The 24,341-nt window shown below is 46.3% G+C and overlaps 1 protein-coding gene across 6 annotated transcripts in view; it reads right to left on the bottom strand.

Moving 5' to 3' along the window:
- The window catches only part of PIK3C3 (phosphatidylinositol 3-kinase catalytic subunit type 3), a 161,214-nt gene that overhangs the window by 55,312 nt on the left and 81,561 nt on the right, over nt 1-24,341 (bottom strand). For all 6 annotated transcript variants that reach the window (XR_014787487.1, XR_014787488.1, XM_084832842.1 and 3 more), the window contains exon 22: nt 3,922-4,090. Coding sequence is in view for 4 of the 6 variants with exons in the window: in XM_084832842.1 (XP_084688968.1) it covers nt 3,922-4,090 (169 nt within the window). In the remaining 2 variants the exon portion in view is untranslated. The remainder of the gene's footprint in view (nt 1-3,921; nt 4,091-24,341) is intronic.

Below are 24,341 nucleotides of genomic sequence, written 5' to 3'. Positions count from 1 at the left end.
TAATGGACCTTAATACAACTGCAGTTAAGTTGTACATGTTAAGAAGCATTTATCGTTCTCTTTTTTTGCAAGGCTACTTCACATGACACAAAGCCTTAACAACTGAGACTTGCACCAGCCTTGGTAAGCATTCTCAACACCGAACCAAAATGCAATTAATTAGCTACTGAAGAACAGAGAGAATCACCATTAAACACTGACAGTTTCCTGTGACAGGAGGGAGACACACACACACACACACACACACACACACAGACAGAAATAAAAAAAAGGCAGAAGAATAATTCCTTAACAAATTCTTCCCATCTTCTATTTCAAGGTCTTAAGTTAAAACATCCCCACAATGCTTGGATTTCAAATTAGACATTTGTTTTTCCCTTCCTGCATCTTGTTAGATGCTTTATAAATTTAAAACACAAAATGATTTTTTTGGGGGGGTTATTCCCTTCCCTCCTGTGCCCTCTTAAGTGAGCTTCTTCCATCTGCTTCCCTGCCCCCCTCCACACACACCCATGAACACACACACACACACACACACACACTTAAATGAATTCTGTGGGCATCCAACTAGTATCTCAGGCATTTTATTCCGCATACATCAGAAAGATCCAATCAAGATGTCTAGCCATCTACATTCCTTCCAGTTCAGTCTGCCAGGAGACAAATGCTACCTTGGTAACATTTTATCACACATTATCAGGGGTATTTCAAAGGCAATCATGTTGTAAACGTTAGATCCTAAATGCTCTCCACCTTTTAATCTTATTATCCAGTAGTAGCCCTTCTTCGCAAAACTTTGAAGATTCACATATCAATAAAGTGAGAGAAAGCAATTCTTCAACACCCAAGGCCAAATAATAAGAAATGTCACTTTAATCTTGCTCCGATCTTCTCATAGCTATAATGTCCTCCTTGCTGGCCTAACCTCCTCCCACATCACTCCTCTTTAGTCAATTCAAAATGCTTTTGCTAAACTCATCTTTCTCCCCTGACACTATCGCCATATCACCCCTCTCCTTAAGACAGCACAGTGTCTCTCTGTTCACAGAATTTCTAATTCACAGTCTTCACCTTGAAAGCTTTCCACACCTGTTATCTCTTGGTTCTCCCCACACCCCTGTTCTCGGTGTGCTAATGTACCATTCACTCCATCTCAATTCTTCTCTACACCTGTGTGTGCACCTTTGGCTAGGACTCTTCCAGTGCTTGGGATGTTTTTCCATTTGTGTAGGCACACCTTTCTGTGTTAGTGAGCACATTTGGAATTTTGAGAGAGTGTCATGAGTGCTCTCACAAAATGGCTGCCAGCAGCAGGGCTTGCCCATTCATAAAATGGCTGCCATGGTGGGCCTGGCTGGTCACAAAACATTCATTTCCCAGAAAGCAAACTGGTGAGACTAAAAGGGAAGTAACTTTCCCAAGAACCTAGACACATATACTGTGGTCTCCAGAAAAGGCATTTGTGTATATGCGCACGCACGTTTGAGGATGCAGGAAGACATCCTGAGCAGGTGGCTTTCCAGAACCTTCTTCCTTCCAAGCAAATCCCAACCAACTTTTAGGATTGCTGCTAAGGCCTCCTTTTCCTGGGCGAGATTCAAGTGGTTGAGACTTACCTAGAATTGGGTTAGTTTAGCTCCAGTTATTTGAGTAAATATTTTTGACAAGAGATTCCTGATTTGGAATACTGTTGCTTGGGATGGGACTGTAGGTTTAAAAATGTAAGAATTGAAATCTGTCAAATATTCAATTTAAAGTAGTCAACTGCAAGGATAAAGATAAAAGAATATTCTGGTGCCGTGTGAGATATGTACAGTCTCTCCTTCCCTCCCCCTCCCCCTCCCTCTCTCTCTCACACACACACACACATACACACAATAATTTTGTCTTAAGTTTCACACTAAGAAACATGTGTAATTGATCCTCTGGATGTCACCTGCACAAGTTAATCCCTTTGTGATAATTCTCTGGAGGGATGGGAGTTACTGCAATCTCTACTTAATAACTCAACTTTGTTTACTCCTTCTGCTGAATTGCAGCTAATGCATTATCAATGACAGTTTATAAAAGACAGTTCTTTCTTTCTCCCCATCTCTGCTTTCAATAAGACGGAGCGCTGTGTCTAGTTTCTCAGATATTGCTTCACATTATCCCCTCACTGCCTTCTCTCAGAGATCACCACCTGCTCAACAGATTTCCCTTTATGAGCTCTAGACTCTGATCTTAATAAGGAGAAACCCAGGGTGCATCAACAGCAGAGTTGCAGGACCTAAGCATGGGTGCCATTTTGCCCTTTGTTTCTGTGCTCACCACAGAAATGCATGCACGCAGAACATTCAGGCCTATGCTGTTCAACAATCATCTCCCCTCCCCTCATCAACACACCCTGGGATGGCTCATACACCCTGGTCTCCAGCTGGGATCTCCAACATGGTGCCCAGTGTGTCCATGGACACCTTTCTTGGTGCCCAATAGGCTCCCAGCCTCTCTTGATTTTTATTTTTAATTTCTTAAGATTTTAAAAATTATTATTATTATTATTGGGAGGCTGGCATGCTGCAAAGCAAAGGGCTGCCCTCCAGCATGATTTTTATTCGGGGGAGGGGGCTGTGTGTCTGTTTGGTTTGGTTTTGGAGTGGTTTTGTGTTCTGAAGCTCAAACCCCATCCCTTCCTTGTACTTAGGTTCTTTGGGCAAGTCCCTTTTCTTTTAGTCTCACCAGTTTGCCTTATGGGAAATTAATGATATGAACTGAATTCTTGCTCCATGGGCCACCACATCTTCACTGAAAACCACAGATGTCCTCACTGTCGCCCTTTGAAGCCCACAGACAGACCACTGATTGATAAAAATAATTGTGGATATCAAAATGTAAAACTTGTGTCAGATTCATTCACAAGATGGACTGCCACATAGATTTTCTCATAAGTTAGGTCACTGTGGGATAGGAGAAGAGTGTGGTATAAATCCTCCCTCAGTGTCAGGATTGATTCTGAGAGCAGGGAGATAGTTAGCAGCTCAGATTCAGAAGAGGAGCCGCCAGAACTGGGGGAGGCTTTTTCACAGGCCAGTTCAGATACGGGCAGGCGTGCTTCTCAGGTTACCAACTCCCAGATGGCTGGGCACGAAGCTTCCCCCTCACCCCCCTCTGAGAAGCAGCGAGCAGGAGGAGGAGGGGCTTGAGGACTGTGACCTAAGAGACGTGAGGCAGTGGCGCAGAGCTAAGAGGGAAGCGTCAGGGGCGGAGCTCAGACGGTCGAACCGGTTAGCGCTGCGTGAGAGGCTACGCAGGGAAGCAGCACGCGAGGGGCGGGACCTCCCTCCCTAAGTCAGCCTAGCCAGACAGCCGCCCTTTCAAACTGCGGGCAACTTTCGGTGATCCCATTTGAATCCCCTGGAGGCATTCCTTTGCGGCCAGAGAGTCTTGGAGGATTTGCATCTGTAATGAACCTGTAAATAATGAACTGAAGGCGTGAGACTGAAGTGTCTCCTTTTGTGTGTTTGTGAGTGCTTGAGGAAAGAGGGGGCCAAGGGAATCGTGACACTCAGAGATCATCATAAGCTTATTAACGGCCACTTGAGTCCTCGGCAAACTGTTAGTAAGCTTATGATGATCTCTGAAGAAGGATTTATACTGCACTGCTCTCCAACCCCTCATGGAATGAGGCTAAGCGAAGAGAGGCAGGAGAATTAGTACAAAGAGTAAAGGTGGGGAAAGGCAGGGGAGAGAAGCAGGCATGGATTGCAGCATTCACTTTGTTTTCTAAACAACGACTCCCAAGAAAGCAAAAGGATACGATGGTGAGAGCGAAGACATGGTGCATATGAATGCCTCAAGAAGAGGGGGCTCTATCTCCCAGTTCAAAGTAAGCAATTAGCTGGACAATCCAGCAATTCAGTTAAAAAGGTGCATCGTTCCTACCTGCGGAGATGGAGGAAAGCCGTATAGCACTGCTTGCGGAACTCCTGGTACTGTTCGCTCTGCGTCCCTCCCATGCCTTCCACCATCTCTTTATTCAGCTTCATTGGTGGAGGAAGAGGCTTCGGATCACGACCCAGAATGTAGCCGAAATCAATGTGGAAAAGTTTGCCTGCATTGGGCAGAGGGAAGGGTGTCAGAGAGCACCGCGTGTTAGATTTATAACCCCTAGAGTCACTACACTATCCACCACTTTCCACTCCATGCACCTCATAGCAAGGAAACATCGTGGCACATGAATTCTCTGTTTTTGCTGCTGACATGTGAATCGTGACATCATCCCCAAAGAGAGAGTAACATGAACTGCAACCCAAAGTGCAGTACAGTTTAGGCATGGAGACTCTAACAAAAAACAAACACAGGCCATGCCCAGAGTTTTTAACACCTGGACAATATTCATTAGGGCCCCTCAACGCCCTAATGAATTTTTCATTCATTAATCATTTCACAAAAAATGGTTTTGTGAACCGCCCAGAGAGCTTCGGCTATTGGGCGGTATAGAAATGAAATAAATAAAAATAAATAAATAAATAAATAAATAAATAAAATGCTGCAAGGAGCACGCCTGCCCATTGTTCTGGGAATCACAGAAACATAGAACTGGCGGAATGCCATCTACTCTGGCATTCACCTGGTGCCTACATTGTAATGGCGCAAGATGAAGACCTTTATTTCTTTTCCCAGAAATGTTAGCATTTTAGCATTCTAGGTTTTTTTTAGCTCTTCTGTTTTAAATTTGTTACTGTATCTTAAATCTCCGCACTACTGCTAGGTTTTATTCTGGCTGTATTGTATACTGTACTTTTAAGCATATATACATTCATACATACATACATACATATATATATAAATGCTATACTTGTGGTTTTAATTTTTGTGAACCACCCAGAGAGCTTCGGCTACAGGGTGGTACAGAAATGTAATAAATAAATAAGTAAATAAATAAAAATAGTCCAACCTCCTGCTTGGTGCAGGAAACCCAAGGACAGAGCATCCCAGCCAGAGGGCTATCCGGCCTCTTATCTGAATGGCCTGATCAGAAGTGGCCAGATATAACCTTGAGCCCACTGAACGTGGGTGTTGCAAGAGTAAGGTCTCTCTCAGGCAGAAATACCAGCAGCATGGGAGAAACCTCAGGAAGGAGGGATGCAATGCATGTTGTGCATCATTGGTGATGTCACAGGCACTGTTCTATAGGTGCTGCATATTTGCATTGTAACTAGATGAAGACCTTATTTTCCTAAGCATTTTAGCCTTTTAGTTTCTGTTGTTTTAAATCTGTTGATGTATTTTAAATCTTTGCATTACTGCTATGTTTTATTTTGGTTGTTATTTTTATTTTATACTAGTTTTAAACGTTTATATTGTATTTTATGTTCTATTTTATGGTTTTAACTGTTGTGAATCAGACAGCTTCAGCTATTGGCCAGTAGAGAAATGTAATAAATGTAATAAATAAAATGAAAACTATGTTATACATGGTGCTCATTGGTGCAGACGGGTGGGGCAAATCACCACGATGTCCTTCAGATGGTTGATCTGAGATAAATACATTTAAGTCACACCGATTCCAAATTGCCCTGGGTTACCCCATACCCAAGAACTGTAAAGCATATTGCCCGCATAAAACAGACACATGTGGAAAACATTTCAAACCAGCAGGCTTTGATCTACGTTCCAAACTTACACTAGTTATTTAATTAAGAACATTTAGAGGGATTCTTCTCTCTGCTCATTTATTTCAAGTCTGTCATAATGATGCATTTGAAGATGCATGTATTATAAAAAAAAGACAACAGAATAAGTCTTGTGGCTGTAATTACATTTCTCATCCAGCTCTGTACATAGGGAATAAGAGGTGTTAATTAATCTTAGCCTAATTTGCATATGTAGCTAGTATGGTACATCTCCCCCCTACCCTCTCTCTCTAACGCATTTCAAAAGCCGTCAGATCAACAGAAAAGATTGGCGCAGCAGTGGAAAAACTAAGGAGGAGTCTCTATTTTTAATACACCATTTGTTTGAGGAACTTGAAAAGTTAATATTTATAGTACCGCCACCCACCCACCCCATCCCATGTTCGTGCACCTTGCTATAACATTTCCAAACTTACATGACCCCAGCAACAAGAATGGGAACTGGAACATCTTATGCCCCCCTTCCCTATCAACAAAAACCAAGTTTCTCATAGGGTCAGGGCTTTGTGGGGCTCTGCTGGGCAACAGTAAGTTGCAGGCAGGGATATAGCTCTGTGGACAACCACCGCAAACCATTAATTATGTTTAAAATAATATTATTACAGCTATGCACAAACAGCCTCTCAAAATTCTCTACCCTATTTGTGGGCAGAGAAATGGTGCGGGGAGTTTCCCCACAGTTTCTTGAAAGCTCACCATTAGGAGTCACTGTAGCTAGGTGTGTCGGAGAAATCTGCAATGGAACCAAATGAGTTCAGAATTTCATGAACCCACCCTGCAGATTCTTCAGCTGACCAGCTTTTCCCTTATCGGGAAGATTCCGTGGACTTGTGGACTGTTTTTCTAACTTTCCCGAACATTGCATAAATTTCATCATAGAAAAACATGCATTTTTAAAAAAAACAAAAACGGCCACACATTTGCATTTCCCCCATAGGCTAGATCATGAAAATATGCATTTGGGGGGAATTCGTGCATTTTCGCATTTGCGCAAATGTGCATTTGCATAAATGCAAACTTGCCCACATTCTTAAAAAAAACAAGCTTGATTCTGTTGATGGGCAGACAACGGAACGAAAGGCACCGGACAATCTGTGAAACACAGGCAGAATGGATTTTACACAATCCATACATCCCTAGTTGTAACACAGCTTCTCTCTTTTTTCCCTAAGGGGTTTTGTTTTTTGTGCTGCCACTGCTCAAGTTGCTGTGTGTTGTTGTTTCTTTCCCTTTCTGTTACATATCTCTCCGTCATGCTGCAGCCTCCCAGGCTGCCCATACTTCCTGATCTGAAAAATCCCCATGGGAGGAGTTATCTCATGATATCTTTCCCTAGGTTTTAACTAAAGTGCACTAGGGAGGCTGCTGGAGAAATGATTGTACAATGACAGATAGGACACTCACACTCCTTGGCCACCCCTAGTATCTGAGGCAGTATGCCTATGCACACCAGGTACGGGGGAACATGGGTGGGAGAGTGCTGTTGCACCCATGTCTTGCTTGTGGCTTTCCTGTGGGCAGCTGGTTGGCCACTGTGTGAACAGAATGCTGGACTAGATCATAGAATCATAGAATCATAGAATAGTAGGGTTGGAAGGGGCCTACAAGGCCATCGAGTCCAACCCCCTGCTCAATGCAGGAATCCAAGTCAGAGCATCCCTGACAAATGGCTGTCCAGCCTCGTCTTGAAGGCCTCCAGTGTGGGAGAGCCCACCACCTCCCCAGGTAATTGGTTCCATTGCCGTATTGCTCTGACACTCAGGAAGTTTTTCCTGATGTTCAGTCGGAATCTGGCTTCCTGTAACTTGAGCCCATTATTCCGTGTCTTGCACTCTGGGATAATCAAGAAGAGATCCTGGCCTTCTTCTCTGTGACAACCTTTCAAGTACTTGAAGAGCGCTATCATATCTCCCCTCAGTCTTCTCTTCTCAAGGCTAAACATGCCCAGTTCTTTCAGTCTCTCTTCATAGGGCTTTGTTTCCAGTCCCCTGATCATCTTTGTTGCCCTCCTTTGAACCCTCTCCAGCTTGTCTGCATCCTTCTTAAAGTGTGGTGCCCAGAACTGGACACAGTACTCCAGATGAGGCCTAACCAGTGCTGAGTAGAGGGGAACTAGTACTTCCCGGGATTTGGAAGCGATGCTTCTATGAATGCAGCCCAAAATAGCATTTGCCTTTTTTGCAGCCACATCACATTGTTGGCTCATATTCAGCTTGTGATCGACGACAATTCCAAGATCCTTCTCGCTCGTAGTGTGGTTGAGCCACGTATCCCCCATCTTGTAACTGTGCATTTGGTTTCTTTTTCCTAGGTGCAGAACTTGGCATTTGTCCCTATTAAATGCCATTCTGTTGTTTTCTGCCCAGCACTCCAGTCTATCCAGATCACTTTGAATTTTGTTTCTGTCTTCCAAAGTATTAGCTATCCCTCCCAATTTTGTGTCATCTGCAAATTTGATCAGCATTCCCTGCACCTCCTCCTCCAAGTCATTAATAAAAATATTGAAGAGCACTGGGCCCAGGACTGAGCCCTGCGGTACCCCACTCGTTACCTCTCCCCAGCTTGAGAAGGTCCCATTGATAAGCACTCTTTGAGTCCGATTCTGTAGCCAACTGTGGATCCACATGATCGTTGTTTCATCTAGCCCACTTCGAGCTAGTTTGCTCATCAGGATATCATGGGGCACTTTGTCGAAAGCTTTGCTGAAGTCGAGGTATATGATGTCTACAGCATTCCCACGGTCTACAAGGGAGGTGACTTGATCAAAAAATGAGATCAGATTTGTCTGGCAGGACTTGTTTTTGACAAATCCATGTTGGCTTCGAGTAATCACGGCATTGTTGTCAAGGTGCTTCCAGATGGATTGCTTTATGATCTGCTCCAGAATTTTCCCAGGGATTGATGTCAGACTGACTGGTCTGTAGTTCCCAGGTTCCTCCTTTTTACCCTTTTTGAAGATAGGGACAACGTTAGCCCTCCTCCAGTCATCTGGCACTTCCCCGGTCCTCCATGATTTCTCAAAGAGAATAGACAGCGGTTCTGAGAGCTCTTCTGCCAGTTCCTTTATGACTCTAGGATGCAGTTCATCTGGCCCTGGAGATTTGAACTCATTCAAAGTAATGAGGTGTTCCTTGACCATATGCCTGTCGATCTCAAGCTGCAATCCTGCCCCTTCAGCCTGTACTTCGCCTTTGCCAGGGGGGTCATAGACCCTCTTTTGGGAGAAGACTGAGCCAAAGTAGGAATTGAGCACCTCTGCCTTTTCTTTGTCATCTGTTATCATTTTGCCATCCTTATTTAATAGCTGAACAACCATTTCTTTCCTCTGCCTTTTACTATGCACGTAGCTGAAGAAAGCCTTTTTGTTGTTTTTAGCATCCCTCGCTAACCTCACCTCGTTCTCCGCTTTAGCCTTCCTGACGCCATCCCTGCAATTCTGTGCTACCTGCCTGTACTCTTCCTTTGTTACTTGGCCTTCTTTCCACTTCCTATATGTGTCCTTTTTTGTTTTCAGGTCATCCCTAAGCTTTTTGTGAAGCCACATTGGCTTCTTCTGTTGTCTTCCACCTTTTCTTCTTGTTGGAATTGTTTGTGATTGTGCCTTGAGAATTTCCTTTTTTAAAAGTTCCCACCCATCTTGGACTCCTTTTCTCGCTAGCATTGCTTGCCATGGGACCTTACTGATCATTGTTCTGAGTTTATTAAAATCAGCTTTCCTAAAATCCAGGGTACGCGTTTGAGTACACTCGGCTTTTGCTTCCCTTAGAACCAAGAACTCAAGTACAACATGGTCGCTTTCCCCCAGAGTTCCTGTAACTGCTACTTTATCCACTAAGTCATCTCTGTTGGTTAGGATCAAGTCAAGGATAGCCGATCCTCTAGTTCCTTCCTCTACTTTCTGTAGGAGGAAGTTATCCGCCACACAAGTCAGGAATTTCCTGGAGGGGCCATGTTTTGCAGAATTTGTCTCCCAACAAATATCGGGGAAATTGAAGTCCCCCATTACTACTACATCATGCTTCCTTAAAACATTGGCTATTTGCTTTTCAAAAGTTTCATCCTTGGCTTCTCCTTGATTGGGTGGCCGGTAGTAGACTCCGACCACCAGGTTCCTTTTATTCTTTGCTCCATTTATTTCAACCCAGATGCTCTCGATGGGGCTACCAAGCTCCTCCTCCTGTATTTCTGTGCAGAGATATGTATTTTTCACATACAGTGCAACCCCGCCTCCCTTTCTGTTCCTCCTGTTCTTTTTGAACAAGTTATATCCTTCAACTGCTGTATTCCAGTCATGAGAGTCATCCCACCAAGTCTCAGTTATACCTATCAAGTCATAATTTCCCTCCTGTATTAAGAGTTCAAGTTCGTTCTGTTTGTTTCCCATACTCTGGGCATTAGTATATAGACATCGAAGACCATGTGCTTCATAGTCTGGCTTTCTTCCTACATGTGTCTGAAGACTATTATTGGGCGCTATCAGCGCTGTTCTCTCCATTGCAGTGCATGCGCCTACGTCCATTGTTACCCCCAACATTACATCTCCCTTCCCCGTAGGATTCAGTTTAAAGCCCTCCTGATGAAGTTCTTCATGCTGTGGCCAAACACATTCTTCCCAGCCTTTGTGAGGTGCAACCCATCCCTAGCCAACAGCCCATCTTCCAGGAAGTATAGCCCGTGGTCCCAGAATCCAAATCTCTCTCGTCGGCACCACCTTCGTAGCCAGTCATTCACCCGGAGTATTTTTCGTTCCCTTTCTATCCCTCTTCTAACTACTGGAAGGATGGATGAGAAAACTATCTGGGCCCCAAAGTTCTTGAGTTTCCTTCCCAAAGCTTCAAAGTCTGACGTGATCTCTTCGTAGCTCCGCTTGGCGGTATCATTTGTTCCCACATGGATGAGAAGAAAGGGATACCTGTCAGTGGGCTTTATGAGTGCAGGCAACCTTTCAGTCACGTCTCTAATCTGTCCTCCCGGGAGACAACATACCTGGCGAGTCCACGGGTCTTCGCGACATACTTGGGTCTCGATCCCACGCAGCAAGGAGTCTCCCACTACTACCACTCTTCTCTTCTTCTTCTTGTAGGCCTGGGTTTCATCGCCTCTGTTTGACTGACCTTCAGCCTCTTGCTCACTCTCATGCAGGTTCCCCTGTGATTCTTCCTCTGCAGGCTGTCCTCCAGTCTCATCTGCAAGTACCTGGAATCGGTTCCACAGCTCCACCGCTTCCACTGGTGCAGAGTGGCGTCTAGTTCTTCTTCTCCTAACTGTCACCGTTTTCCAAGGAGTATCCTCTACTCCATTTTTCTTCACCTCAGCATTTCCCACTGCCTCATCTTGCTGTTGCTCTTCAAGCTTCTGGTCTGCCCTTTGCTGCTGTAGTTCCCCCATTCTGTCCAAGAACTCTTCGTGTTCTCTTATTCCCCGGAGGGTTGACAGTCGCCGCTCCAGTCCACTTACTTTTTCCTCCAGCAGCGTGATCAACTTGCACTTGTTGCAGGTGTAGGCCATGTTGTTCTCAGGCAAGAAAACAAACATTGCACACACCTTGCAGGTCACCACCACTGGAGAGTCTTGTCCTTCCATAGCCTCTTCTCCCTTTTTGTGTCTAGCTTTGTGATTGTTCTAGACTAGCCTGTGCCTGCTCCTCTACTCAGTAGAGGTTAAAAGCAGAGTCCCACTGGTGTGGAAGTGTGTGTTACAAGACAAATAAATGAAAAAAAGTTAGTAAAAAAAAATAAAAAAAAATGTTAGGGGCCTCCCCCTTGACCTCCCCTGCCGAACTCCCCTGGCCAACTCCTGTTTGCTCCCCCTGTCCGCTCGCTCTGGTCGCTCGCTCTCTGGGAGCTTGCCTGCTTCTGTAGTCCCTGGACCAGCTGGAGCAGCTTGCTCTGCTCTGCTCTGCGCAGCTGGGAGGCGGGAAACAGACTGAAGCTTCCCGCCCAGTCAGCTGCTGGGAGTACTCAGGCCACACCCCTCCAATTCAGTTGGAGCTCTCAGAATCTCCTGGTGAGCTCACAGCCAGTCAGAAGGATAAAGGGCAGCGCCCTGGGCTTCCTGCAACCCACTTACCTCTTAGCCTCTGTCTCCTTTGTCTCCTTTGTCTCTTCAACCACTGCAACTCCCCTGGCCAACTCCTGTTTGCTCCCCCTGTTCGCTCGCTCTGTTCGCTCGCTCTCTGGGAGCTTGCCTGCTTCTGTAGTCCCTGGACCAGCTGGAGCAGCTTGCTCTGCTCTGCTCTGCTCAGCTGGGAGGCGGGAAACAGACTGAAGCTTCCCGCCCAGTCAGCTGCTGGGAGTACTCAGGCCACTCCCCTCCAATTCAGTTGGAGCTCTCAGAAGCTCCTGGTGAGCTCACAGCCAGTCAGAAGGATAAAGGGCAGCGCCCTGGGCTTCCTGCAACCCACTTACCTCTTAGCCTCTGTCTCCTTTGTCTCCTTTGTCTCTTCAACCACTGCAACTCCCCTGGCCAACTCCTGTTTGCTCCCCCTGTTAGATGGACCTTGGTCTGATCCAGCAGGGCTCTTCTGATGTTCAGAAGTAAAGTAAGCACAAGAGCCCTGTATCCCACCCATGAGAATTTCTCCAAAACTGTCTTCTCCTTTGAACAGTTTTGCAAAACCATTTTTTCCCTCTCAAAACTGAATGGGAATGCTTAAAAAAATGTGGAATATAATATGTTATGAAAGTGTTTGGCCAATGCCAGCTGAAATCCCAGAAGCCAGGAACTTGGTTGAATCAGTCAGTGGTGGGACGGTTGGGCTTTAGTGACGTTCCCCCTCTCATAAACAGTAAAACAAGAATATCTTATGCCAAATGGTAAAAATGCAGAATTATGTAAAGCAGGAAAATATGCAAATTTCCTCAATTTGCCAGTTTGAGACAGGCTGCAGAATTGTGATTTATTTATTTCTTAGCATGGAATACACAAAGCCAGACTGAAGCAGGCAATAGGTCATAGAGGGAAGGCAGGTTGGGTAGTTAGAAGCCTTTCACTTTTGTCCATAAATGTGTTTCTATTGGGTTGGATCAAGACTAAGTCAGTTTCACTTAGGTCTCATTGATTTAAATGGGAACTAACTTAAGTCATGACTAACTTTTCACAATGATTTTAATGGGATTAAAATGAAACTAACTTAAATCAGTATCAAAGCATGCATTTAATTACATAATACAATAGGAACTTGGGAAAAAAAACCCGTTCACATTAGCACTTCAGATCCTTCACTTTCCACAAGTCCTGCGGCAGCTATTAATCCACAAAGACTAGAATCGTAGAATCATAGAATCATAGCATTGTCAAGGGCTCCTTGGAGGCCTCTCTCAGTCTAATCCAGTAGCCAAGTCCAGACACAGACAAAGGGATTCCTTTCAAAGCTTTATTCTTCTTTTACAACTTAACAACTCTACAGGTAGCAACTAGATCTGAGCAGCAGAGCACCTATGCCCTAAGTTGGAACAGTTGGTCCCTGTTTCAAAGGGAAATACTGGCAGACCCCTGAACTTAAGGACTAGGGAGAGTCCCTCCCCTTTTCCCTTGGATCCTCTGGGCGCAGCCATTGTTTGCGCGCCAACTGGGCACTATGCCTCCTTTCTGCTCCCTCCATTTGGCGTCGCACGTCCACCAAGTCTACTTCCCGCGCTCGGTCACTCCCTGGACTGCTATCTAATCTAGGAATGCTGGTGGGAGGAATCTCCGTCAGCTGTGGGCCCTGGGAAAGATGAGCGCGCTCCTCTCCCAGAAGCGACTGCTTTTCCTCAGAATCAGAACTACTCTGGGATTCTATGGGCTCAGTATCCACCCTGACAAGCATCATAGAATAGTAGGGTTGGAAGGGGCCTACAAGACCATCGAGTCCAACCCCCTGCTCAATTATTTATTTATTTATTTATTGCATTTATACCCCGCCTTTTTTCCTCTTGCAAGGAACCCAAGGCGGCTTACATTATCCTCCTCCTCTCCATTTTATCCTCACAACAACAACCCTGTGAGGTGGGTTGGGCTGAGAGTGTGTGACTGGCCCAAAGTCACCCAGTGAGCTTCCATGGCCGAGTGGGGACTAGAACCCGGATCTCCCAGCTCCAAGTCCAACACTCTTGCCACTACACCACACTGGCTCAATGCAGGAATCCAAGTCAGAGCATCCCCGACAGATGGATGACTATGGTTTTCCCAGTAGAATTCAGCAACATCTCTCTCTTTCTCTCTCCTCCCCCTTGCCCCGCCTCTTGTTTTAGAGCTGTTATTTAGGCAAAGTCAAGTCTGTTGAGCCTAACAAATTTTAAAGCTCTGGAAGCCTTCAGATAGGTCAGGGGTGCAGAACTGCAGGCCTGGGGGCCAAATATGGCCCTCTGGGGCTGCCCGGGGGCCTCACCCCCTTCCTCTGGCTTTGTCCCCTTGCCTCCAACTGAGCATTTGGTGGTTTCCTGGCTTCTGTGCAAACCCCCCCCCCCCGCCCCCATTCCAAAAGGCTGATGAACTGCCTCTCCTAAGGCTCAGTTATTGGCAGCGAGGGCTTTAAGCTACAATAGGCTGGTATTTTTGGCCCTGCCCCTTTGGGCAGACAGCCAACAATTTGTGCTGAAAGACTCAGCCTAAGGAGGAGGAGCAGGGTATTGTCTCTGCCATCATGCCAAGCTCAGAGTACCTCCAAGGTCCTGTAAGCTACTGTAGAGGAGGCCCTATCCTTTCTTGGTTCTGAGCTAGGAATACGGCAGGATCAGGGCTCACCACTGTCAAGCTAGGTTTGGAAGCAAACTGCATACCTTGGAGACCTGCCTGACTAAAGGGGAGCATCCCTGGCTTCCCACCAAGCATGGAGTGGTGGCTGGCGGTGCACGTGGTGGTGGAAGAGTCATTTCCATAGCAATAGCTTTGTTACACTCCGAAAGCAAGACCTCTCACTGTCTTCACCATGTCTCCAATCTCTCACAAGGTCAGGGAGGGTCTCCACCCAGGGTCCAGAGGAGAGCAGACTCTCTTGGCATTGGTAAGCTAGACAGCACAGCTGAGACCCCTCTTCATAAAAGCTTTGCCTGTTAAAGAGCAGACTAGAAGTCTGGCCCCTTAGACCTAGGATGAGCAGAAAGTAGACCCGGACCTGTTGGTCAATGGATGTTAGACAGCGAAGGTTAAACACACTCCCAACTGTTTAGTAAACAAAAAGGCTTCCCTCTACCACTACATTAGGCTCCTAGAATCCCTGATCTGTAATAAATCAGATATAGAATTCAGCTTGTATATGCTGGTCATCCTAGTGTGTGTGGTTTACAGGGTACATTAGGCAAGTGGCCACACTGGCCAAGCAACCATTTTGAATGTGCCTCTGCTTTGCCTCCTTGCAGGCCACCATTTTGAACCTAGCAATAGTTGGCAGTCCTTGGGGCCGGGAAGATAATGATGATGATGATGAAGAGATCTTGCAAGCCTGTCTACACCTGCATTTGAGGATATAGCATTGGTATCCGATGTCGCCGTTTCAGAACATCCATCCGATAAGCAAAGAGAGATAAATATCCTTGCTGGGCTAAGAAAATATCCCTACAGGGTTGCAGCCTGCAAACAGTCAATGTTTCACATTTCAGAGCATGGATTATCACCGCCCCTGGGTGAAAACCTTCCCGGGCCCTTTTATTCTTAACCATCTCCCCCAATGCAAATTTGTAGGGAAAGGGGTTAAAAAGGGCTACCCGAAATGCCTCTTAGCTATTTGTCCCTGTCAATTTAATCAACTGTTTCCTCCTAAAGAAGGCTGCTCTTTGGTGCATTTCTTATTTCAAATTTGTCAGAGTCAACAGACATGACAATGTCTGAAAAATAGCCTAAAATAAAGAAATATGAGAAAGAAAGAGAAAGGGAAGTCAGGAGTACATCTCCAGGCATCTCCCGCACCCCACAGCCCATTTCTTTCTTTCTGTCTGGCTGTCTGTCCGTCCGTCCGCCCGCCTGCCTTTCTAAATAAAATTACATACATTGTAACTTTTATTTTGGAATGTTTTTATCATCTTCCTTGAGTGAATTTGAACCAAAGAATCATGCCAACATTTGCAAGATTGTTTTTGAGTTATAAGACAAACAGATTTATTACGAAATTGATCACCAGCACATTACACCTGCTGCTTCCCAAGTCTACAACTAGGTTTTTTAGTTGTTTTTTCGGGGGCGGGGGGGGGGGAGAGGATGGATCAGAGATAAAATAGCAGAAATATAACAAAAGGTTTTTTTATTAACTATATTTAGCATTCATAGAATCATGGAATAGCAGGGTTGGAAGGGGCCTATAAGACCATCGAGTCCAACCCCCTGCTCAATGCAGGAATCCAAGTCAGAGCATCCCTGACAGATGGCTGTCCAGCCTCATCTTGAATGCCTCCAGTGTGGGGGAGCCCACCACCTCCCTAGGGAATTGGTTCCATTGTCATATTGCTCTAACAGTCAGGAAGTTTTTCCTGATGTTCAGCCAGAATCTGGCTTCCTGTAACTTGAGCCCATTATTCCATGTCCTGCATTCTGGGATGATCGAGAAGAGATCCTGGCCTTCCTCTCTGTTACAGCCTTTCAAGTACTTGAAGAGCGCTATCATATCTCCACTCAGTCTTCTCTTCTCAAGGCTAAACATTCCTATGCATTACACAGAAAAAAGTCCTACAACTCCCAGCATTTCCCAGCCCAGGTGGAATTGCAATCCAGCCCTCCAGGGTTAACCAGATGGCGATGCCCACTTCCCTTGGACCCATCCCCTATTTAGTCGTTTCCTGAGTTTGGCACCTCCCCCTCCCACCCCCCCTTCTAAAAGGTTGAAAAGCCTCTCCTAAAGCTTAGTTACTGGCAGGAAGAAATTGAAGGTAAAATATAGTGGTATTTTTGGCCCCTTCCCCTTTGCCATGCCCCTTTTGCCTTTGTCCTCGCCCAGAACTGGAACATGGCCCCCTTTTCTGAAATTGAATTTGGCCTTCAGGCTGCAAGCGGTTTGACACACCTGGGCTTACATGTTCAGCAGGCAAACAAGAAAACATTTTAAGGAGAAGATGGATGCAGCATGCAAAGAAGCTGGCTGGCATGTGGAAGCAGGCTTGCCAAAAAGGGCATAGGAACTTAAGAAGAGTCATGCTGGATCAGACCAAGATCCATCTAGTCCATCATTCTGTTCTCACAAGTGGCCAACCAGCTGTCCACAAGCAGGACACAAGTGCAACAACACCCTCCAGTATTTCCCAGCAACCGATGTGCACTGGCATACTGTCTCTGATACTGATGGAAGCATATAGCCATCAAGACTAGTAGTCATTGATAGCCTTCTCCTCCATGAAGGTGTCCAGTCCCAAGTCTGGACTAGTTACCAAAGGGCCAGAACACTGGTGGTATAGGGAATAAAGTGCCGAAGGCTGGTCACAGAGGGAACCAGTTAGTTAGAACCCCCTCAACAGTTTCTAACTACCAACTCATTATTGGATTGTGCCTTGTGTCTATAATATATAAGAACATAAGAAGAGCCATGCTGCTCTAGACAGACCAAGGGTCTATCTAGACCAGCATTCTGTTCACACAGTGGGCAACCAGCTGTCGACCAGGAACCCACAAGGAGGGCATGAGCATAACAGCGCCCTCCCACCCATATTCCCCAGCAACTGGTTATTGGAGGTAGCACAGAGCCATCAGGACTAGTAGCCACTGATAGCCTTCTCCTCCATGAATTTGTCCAGTCCCCTTTTAAAGCCATCCAAATTAATGGCCATCACTAAGAAAACCCTTTTTAGATTATGCCCACCTACTCTCCAATACGATGTTCAAAACGTTAACTCTTCAAGCCTTCCCACAACCCTGTCAAGTAGGTTAATATTATTGCCATATTACAGATAGGAGGACTGAGATGTAGAGATAAAATGCTTGTCTAAAGCTACCTAGTGAATATGTGGCCAAGGCAAGATTTGAGCTACAGACATCCCAGCTCACACTTTCAGCCAGCGCAGATGTATTCTTAGGAGAAAACCGTGTCATGGGAGGGGGGTGGGAGAGACCCACCACCACCACTTTTCTAGAGATTGGTGTAGTGAAAGGAATTTTACATTTGGGTTGGGGAGACCTTGGAGTTCAATTAATCACTCAATTATGAGAGTTCACTGGGTGACCTTGGGGCAGTCACTATTTCACAGGCTACACTACCCGGGAGAGCTGCTGTGATGCACACTATCATGAACCTCTTGGAGGAAATGCAAGAGAAATCCATAAAAAAAAAGGTCCCTTGTTCTTGGGGGGCAGGGTTTGTGTGGCCAGGGAGTGAGAATTTATTTATTGCATTTCTATCCCGCCTTTTTTCCTCTTGCAAGGAACCCAAGGTGGATTCCATTATCCTCCTCCCCTCCGTTTTATCCTCACAACAACAACCCTGTGAGGTAGGTTGGGCTGAGAGTCTGTAACTGGCCCAAGATCACCCAGTGAGCTTCCATGGCCGAGTGGGGACTAGAGCCTGGATCTCCCGGCTCCCAGTCTGTTACTCTCACCACTACACTACAAGGGCTCTCCAGTGAGAAAGAATTGAGAGATTTCAAATGCCAAGGCTTTAAATCAGCCTTCCACAACCTGATGCCCTCTAGATATGTTTGGACTGCAACTGTCATCCTCCCCAGCCAAAGACGTGAATGATGGGAGTTGCAGTCCGACACATCTGGAACGCACCAGGTTGGAGAAGGATGGTTGAAATAATCTCTGTGCCTGTCTACAGCCTCTCACGTTTGCCGACATTAGCCAAATTATTCAGCGACAAGACTGAGAGCTGAGTAGAATCACTGAGCTCGCCAAGATCGCAATCCTCCCAATGTTTATTCAGTCACCTCCCATTACGACAAATGGGATTTACTTCCCAAGCATATGTGCACAGGTTTGCAGCCCGATAATATGAAATGTAAGTGCTGCAGCACAATGTTTGATTGGATGGAACGGGAGAACTAAAATTATACATGAGCTTTCTGCAAGCGAGAGCATACCAGATGCGCCTGACAAAGTATATGCACTCTCACCTCTGAACACTTGCGCTACAGAAATTAGAGAGTCTTGAAAGTGCCACAGCAATCCCTGTCTCTCTTTTGGTTGCTATAGACCAACATAGTGTTATTCAGCAATCAGCAAAACGTAGTTCAGTCACATTTTTCATGTTCACGCACTGCCCTCTACAGTACTCTCCAGGCTTTTCCCAGGGAAAAACGGGTGGCAGAGAAACATAATCATTTGCTATCAGCACTTCTAGCAATTATAGTAGGAAGCTGCTTTCCACCAGGGCAGCCTCTTTGTTCATCAAGCCTAGCGCTGTGTATGCTGACTGGAAAGGGCTTTCCAGGGTCTCAGGGAGAGATGTCTGTCTCATTGCCTGCTCCCTGATCGTAAGATCGTAAGAACATGAGAGGGGCCGCGCTAGATCAGACCAAGGGTCCATCTAGTCCAGCATTCTGTTCACAAGGTGGCCGGCCAGCTGCCCACGGGAAACCCACAAGCAGGACATGAGTGCAACAGCAGCCTCCTGCCCATGCTCCCCAGCAACTGGTACACATGGGTATGCTGTCTCTGATACTGGAGGTAGCATACAGCCATGAGGGCTAGTAGCCTTATCCTCCATATTGTCCAATCTCCTTTAAGAGCCATCTGAATTGGTGGCCATCACTATGTCTTGCAGAAGTGAATGCCATAGTTTAGATCCTTTTAAATGGGGGTGCCAAGGCTTGAACCTGGGAATTTATGCATGGAAACTTCTGTAGCTAATACCCTGGAAGACAGAAAGTGATCTAAACTACGAAAGTGATTCAAAGTGATCTTGATAGGCTGGAGCGCTGGGCAGAAAACAACAGAATGACATTTAATAGGGATACATGCCAAGTTCCACACCTAGGAAAAAGAAACCAAAGGTACAGTTACAAGATGGGGAATACTTGACTCAACAACACTACAAGCGAAAGGATCTTGGAATTGTTGTAGATCGCAACCTGAATGTGAGCCAACAATGTGATGTGGCTGCAAAAAAGGCAAATGCTTTTTGGGGCTGCATTAATAGAAGTATAGCTTTCAAATCCCATGAAGTACTAGTTCCCTGTACTCAGCACTGGTTATGCCTCATCTTGAGTACTGTGTCCAGTTCTGGGTGCCACACTTTAAGAAGGATGCTTCTCTGAACCCTCTCCACAAACTGAAGAGGGTTCAGAGGAGGGCAATGAAGATGATCAAGGGACTGGAAACAAAGCCCTATGAGACTGAAAGAACTGGGCACGTTGAGCCTTGAGAAGAGAAGACTGAGGGGAGATATGATAGCACTCTTCAAGTACTTGAAAGGTTGTCACAGAGAGGAAGGCCAGGATCTCGATCATCCCAGAGTGCAGGACACGGAATAATGGGCTCAAGTTACAGGAAGCCAGATTCTGGATGAACATCAGGAAAAACTTCCTGACTGTTAGAGCAATACGACAATGGAACCAATTACCTAGAGAGGTAGCAGGCTCTCCCACACTGGAGGCTTTCAAGACGAGGCTGGACAGCCATCTGTCGGGGATGCTCTGACTTGGATTCCTGCATTGAGCAAGGGGTTGGACTTGATGGCCTTGTAGGCCCCTTCCAACCCTACCATTCTATGATTCTATGAACAGCCACCAAGGAAGTCTGATCTGGGCATCTGTCAGAAGCACCCTGGTGGCCTCTTTCAGTACACTCCAATAGCCAACTCAAGACACAGACAAAAGGATTCTTTTCAAGGCTTTAATCCTTAATCCTTAACTTAATGACTCTTTCAGATGCTAATCACCAGCAACTAAGCAAGGAACAGCAGAGTAGCCTATGCGCCGAGTAGGCAGTTGATCCCTGTTTGAAGGAGAGTCACTTGAAGACCCTGAACTTATGAGCTAGGGAGAGATCCTCCCTCTTTCCCTTAGGTCCACGGGAGGCGGCCGTTGCTAGTGCGCCAAACGGGCGCTACGCCTCCTTTCCGCACCCTCCATCGCTCATCGCTCTTTGCATCTGCGTCGAGCATCCAGCAAGCCCCCCTCCCGCACTCCCTCACTGCCAGGGTCACTATCCCAGGAATGCTGGCAGGAGGAATCTCTGCCAGCTGCTGTGCCTGTGAGGGATGAGCGCACTCCTCTCCCATGGACTGCTCCTCCTCCTCAGAATCAGAACTGCTCTGGGGTTCCATCGGCTCAGTTTCTACCCTGACAGCATCTTTGTGGGCCCAGTTCGGTGCATAGGTAGTGTACTGAAGTGAATATGCCCAGTCGATCTTGGAAGTCACACTGATCCATCGCAGCGGAGATTAGGAATGCTGTACGCTATTCATTGCTAGCGAACACACCTGACTTCGCGTGGGTGGGAACAGCCCTTGTGTTGATACAGATGGAAGCAAGCCTACACAGCTGCCAGAGCTGGACAAATGCCGCCCACCCTGAGTGAAGGCCTGCCTATTTGGCACAGGCGTAGCTCCTGCCACAGTGTGCTTCTACAGCCCCCCGAGGGAGAGGTCTTCCCGCACCATTCCCCTGAGGGAGGGCTTCCCCACATCAGAGGTGAGGGGGTTAGGGATATGACTTTGTCCCTTGGCCTACTAAATACCCCTTGGCTTGATAGAGTGAAGCCTTCAAGCAAATCTACGCAGGTGTCAGAGAGCTGGACACATGGTGTTTGCCCCATCCGAGTGAAGGTATTCTCGCCGACAGCCCTAGGTACAGCCCCTTCCACGGCACCCCCCCAAAGCCCCCTGAGGGAGGGGACTACCCACTCCATTCCCCTGAGGGAGGGTGCCCCACAGTGTATGGGAGGGGTGAGGTATATAATTCTGTTGCTCGGCCTACTAATCTCCCCTGCCTTCGAACTCTATGAACCACACAGGCACATTAAAATTAATTTAAATGAATGGATGCGTTTTAAAAACAAAATAACCCTGAGGTGCACACCCGTCGGGTCCCCTTAGCACGTGTGCCAAGTTTCAGGTATCTAGGTTTCACAGTCTTGGCACTACGGTGCTCATGGACAGACAGACAGACTTCTTCTTCCTACTGCTGCTGCTACGACTATAGATTGAACTTGAGCGTTAAGTAGTATTAAGAATTATGTGCCATGAGGCAAGGTCACCTAACAAGTCAATGGCCAAGATGAGATTTGAACTGGGGGCTCCTTGGCATACGCTCTACACAGTGCCGGCTCCAGGTTTTGAGGGCCCTTGGGCAACACACCCTCCACGGGCCCCTTCCCTCAGTGAGTCCGCCTTCTCCCCACCATTGTCCCCAGCTGCTATTCCTCCTCATCCTCTTCCTCATCATTGCTCCCATTTGCTTGCTTGGCAGGAAGATAAAAGGCAAGAGACAGGTAAAAAGCAGGTTGCAAGAGGAGGAACAACTCCAGGAGGCTCTTGTCAGTGGGGGCCTACTGGGGTGAGAGCCCAGCGTGGGACCTCGGCAGGCACCCAGCCATGCCCACCCTTGCCGCTGAACTGATGCAAGGTCTCTCACACCACATCCTATTCAGTCTTTGTTCTATAAACATAAATCCTTGTGGATTGTCAGTGATCTAGGGTGGCACCACCAAGCAATAAGGGCTTTCGGGGGCGGCTGCCCAGATGCTGGAACTGAATAAGATCACGGGGTATGTGCCTGATAAACCAAAAAGCTTCATGAAAAATTCATCCAGGGGGCAAACGGACTGGAGGGGGTCGCTAACCTTATTTATTTATTTATTTATTTATTTATTGCATTTATATCCCGCATTTTTTTCCTGTTGCAGGAACCCAAGGCAGCTTACATGATCCTCCTCCTCTCCATTTTATCCTCACAACAACCCTGTGAGGTAGGTTGGGCTGAGAGTCTGTGACTGGCCCTTTTCCACAGAATGCATGAGAAAGAAACGCAGATAGCTTCTGTATGCAACATATAGGCATAATCAGTGCTTCTTTTCTTTGCAAGAGGAACCGCAAATGGGTTTTTTTTGCCACTTTGCAATTAACACTGGGTAGGGGCCCCAGAGGGCCAGATCAAGGGGCTTTCTGGGGAGGGGGGAAGGGCTGATCTGTCCTCTGGCTGACCATCCTTGCCCTAGACCATAGCAACAGACTTTGAAATACTGGGATTCTGCAGCAAGGATTGCATATGTAGGCCAGAAAAACAGCTGCATTAGAGGTCTGATTAATATCATTATTGAAGATCCAGCAGAAAGGAAAGAATCTCTTTGTTCAGTATGAATGCGATTATGGCCAATATCAATCTAATTAACTAGTACTAATAAATGTTTTTAAATACTCACTGTATTTGGAATGCAGTTGAGTGTATAATAGCTACTAAATCTGTCCAAAGTATTTAAAAAAAAAAACACACACACATGGCACAGGCATATAATTAACAGATCTTAAAATTGCTTTTGTGATATGTGTGCATGTGTATATATATATATATATATAAAAGGGCCTGCCAAGTGCCAATTAGCTACATTATGTTATAAGGAACAAATTAGGAGTCGTGGAAACGGTATGCGCTTTACTCCATTTGTACCACTAGGTTCATTTTCATTTTTCTCACCAGCCAACATCTTGGCAGTTAAAGCCTGAAAAAGTTGGCTTGAGCAGCTCAGAGGCAGTGATCATATTGCCGCTGCAAATATTTTCTGAATTTCTGACACCAGTTATGATCAGCTATGTGTACATGTGTTTGCATCATATACACAGAAAGTTTTGAGATATAGTGAACAAGGGAACGCTTTGTTGATAGGCTAATGTGTATCCCCAGCTCCTAACTGCAGTGCTGCCATTCAAGGAGTAGGGAACAAGCGTTATACTGCAGTTCAGGGCTTGTGGAGGGGGGTGTGGGGTGGGAAGGACCCTCCCCCTCCTTCTAAACTCCTCCCTCACTGTTCCATACAACACTAAGACTCCAGTCCTATGCACTTTACTGGAAGTCTCATAATTCTGAGTAGACATGCATAGGGTTCCACTGTAAAGGGCTCAGTTTAAGGGCTGAGTGACAGTCATAGAATCATAGAATAGTAGGGTTGGAAGGGGCCTATAAGACCATCAAGTCCAACCCCCTGCTCAATGCAGGAATCCAAGTCACAGCATCCCTGACAGATGGCTGTTCAGCCTTGTCCTGAATGCCTCCAGTGTGGGAGAGCCCACCACCTCCCCAGGTAATTGGTTCCATTGTCATATTGTTCTAACAGTCAGGACTTTTTTCCTGATGTTCAGCCGGAATCTGGCTTCCTGTCACTTGAGCCCATTATTCCCTGTCCTGCACTCTGGGATGATCGAGAAGAGATCCTGGCCTTCCTCTCTGTGACAACCTTTCAAGTACCTGAAAAGCGCTATCATGTCTCCCCTCAGTCTTCTCTTCTCAAGGCTAAACACACCCAGCTCTTTCAGTCTCTCCTTGTAGGCCATTGTTTCCAGTCCCCTGATCATCTTTGCTGCCTTCCTCTGAACCCTCTCCAGTTTGTCTGCATCCTTCTTAAAGTGTGGTGCCCAGAACTGGACACAGTACTCCAGATGAGGCCTAACCAGTGCTCAGTAGAGGGGAACTAGTACTTCACGGGATTTGGAAGCTACGCTTCTATTAATGCAGCCCAAAAGAGCATTTGTCTTTCTTGCAGCCATATCACACTGTAGGTTCATATTCAGCTTGTGATCTACAACACTTCGATGTCCTTCAGTGTAGTTAC

The sequence above is a fragment of the Heloderma suspectum genome, chromosome 2, assembly GCF_057233095.1.
Source record: "Heloderma suspectum isolate Gila_16-S chromosome 2, 16-S_ref, whole genome shotgun sequence".
Taxonomy (NCBI): Eukaryota; Metazoa; Chordata; class Lepidosauria; order Squamata; family Helodermatidae; genus Heloderma; species Heloderma suspectum.
The sequence above is the reverse complement of the archived record's forward strand: the minus strand, read 5'-3'. Positions and strand labels throughout refer to the sequence as shown.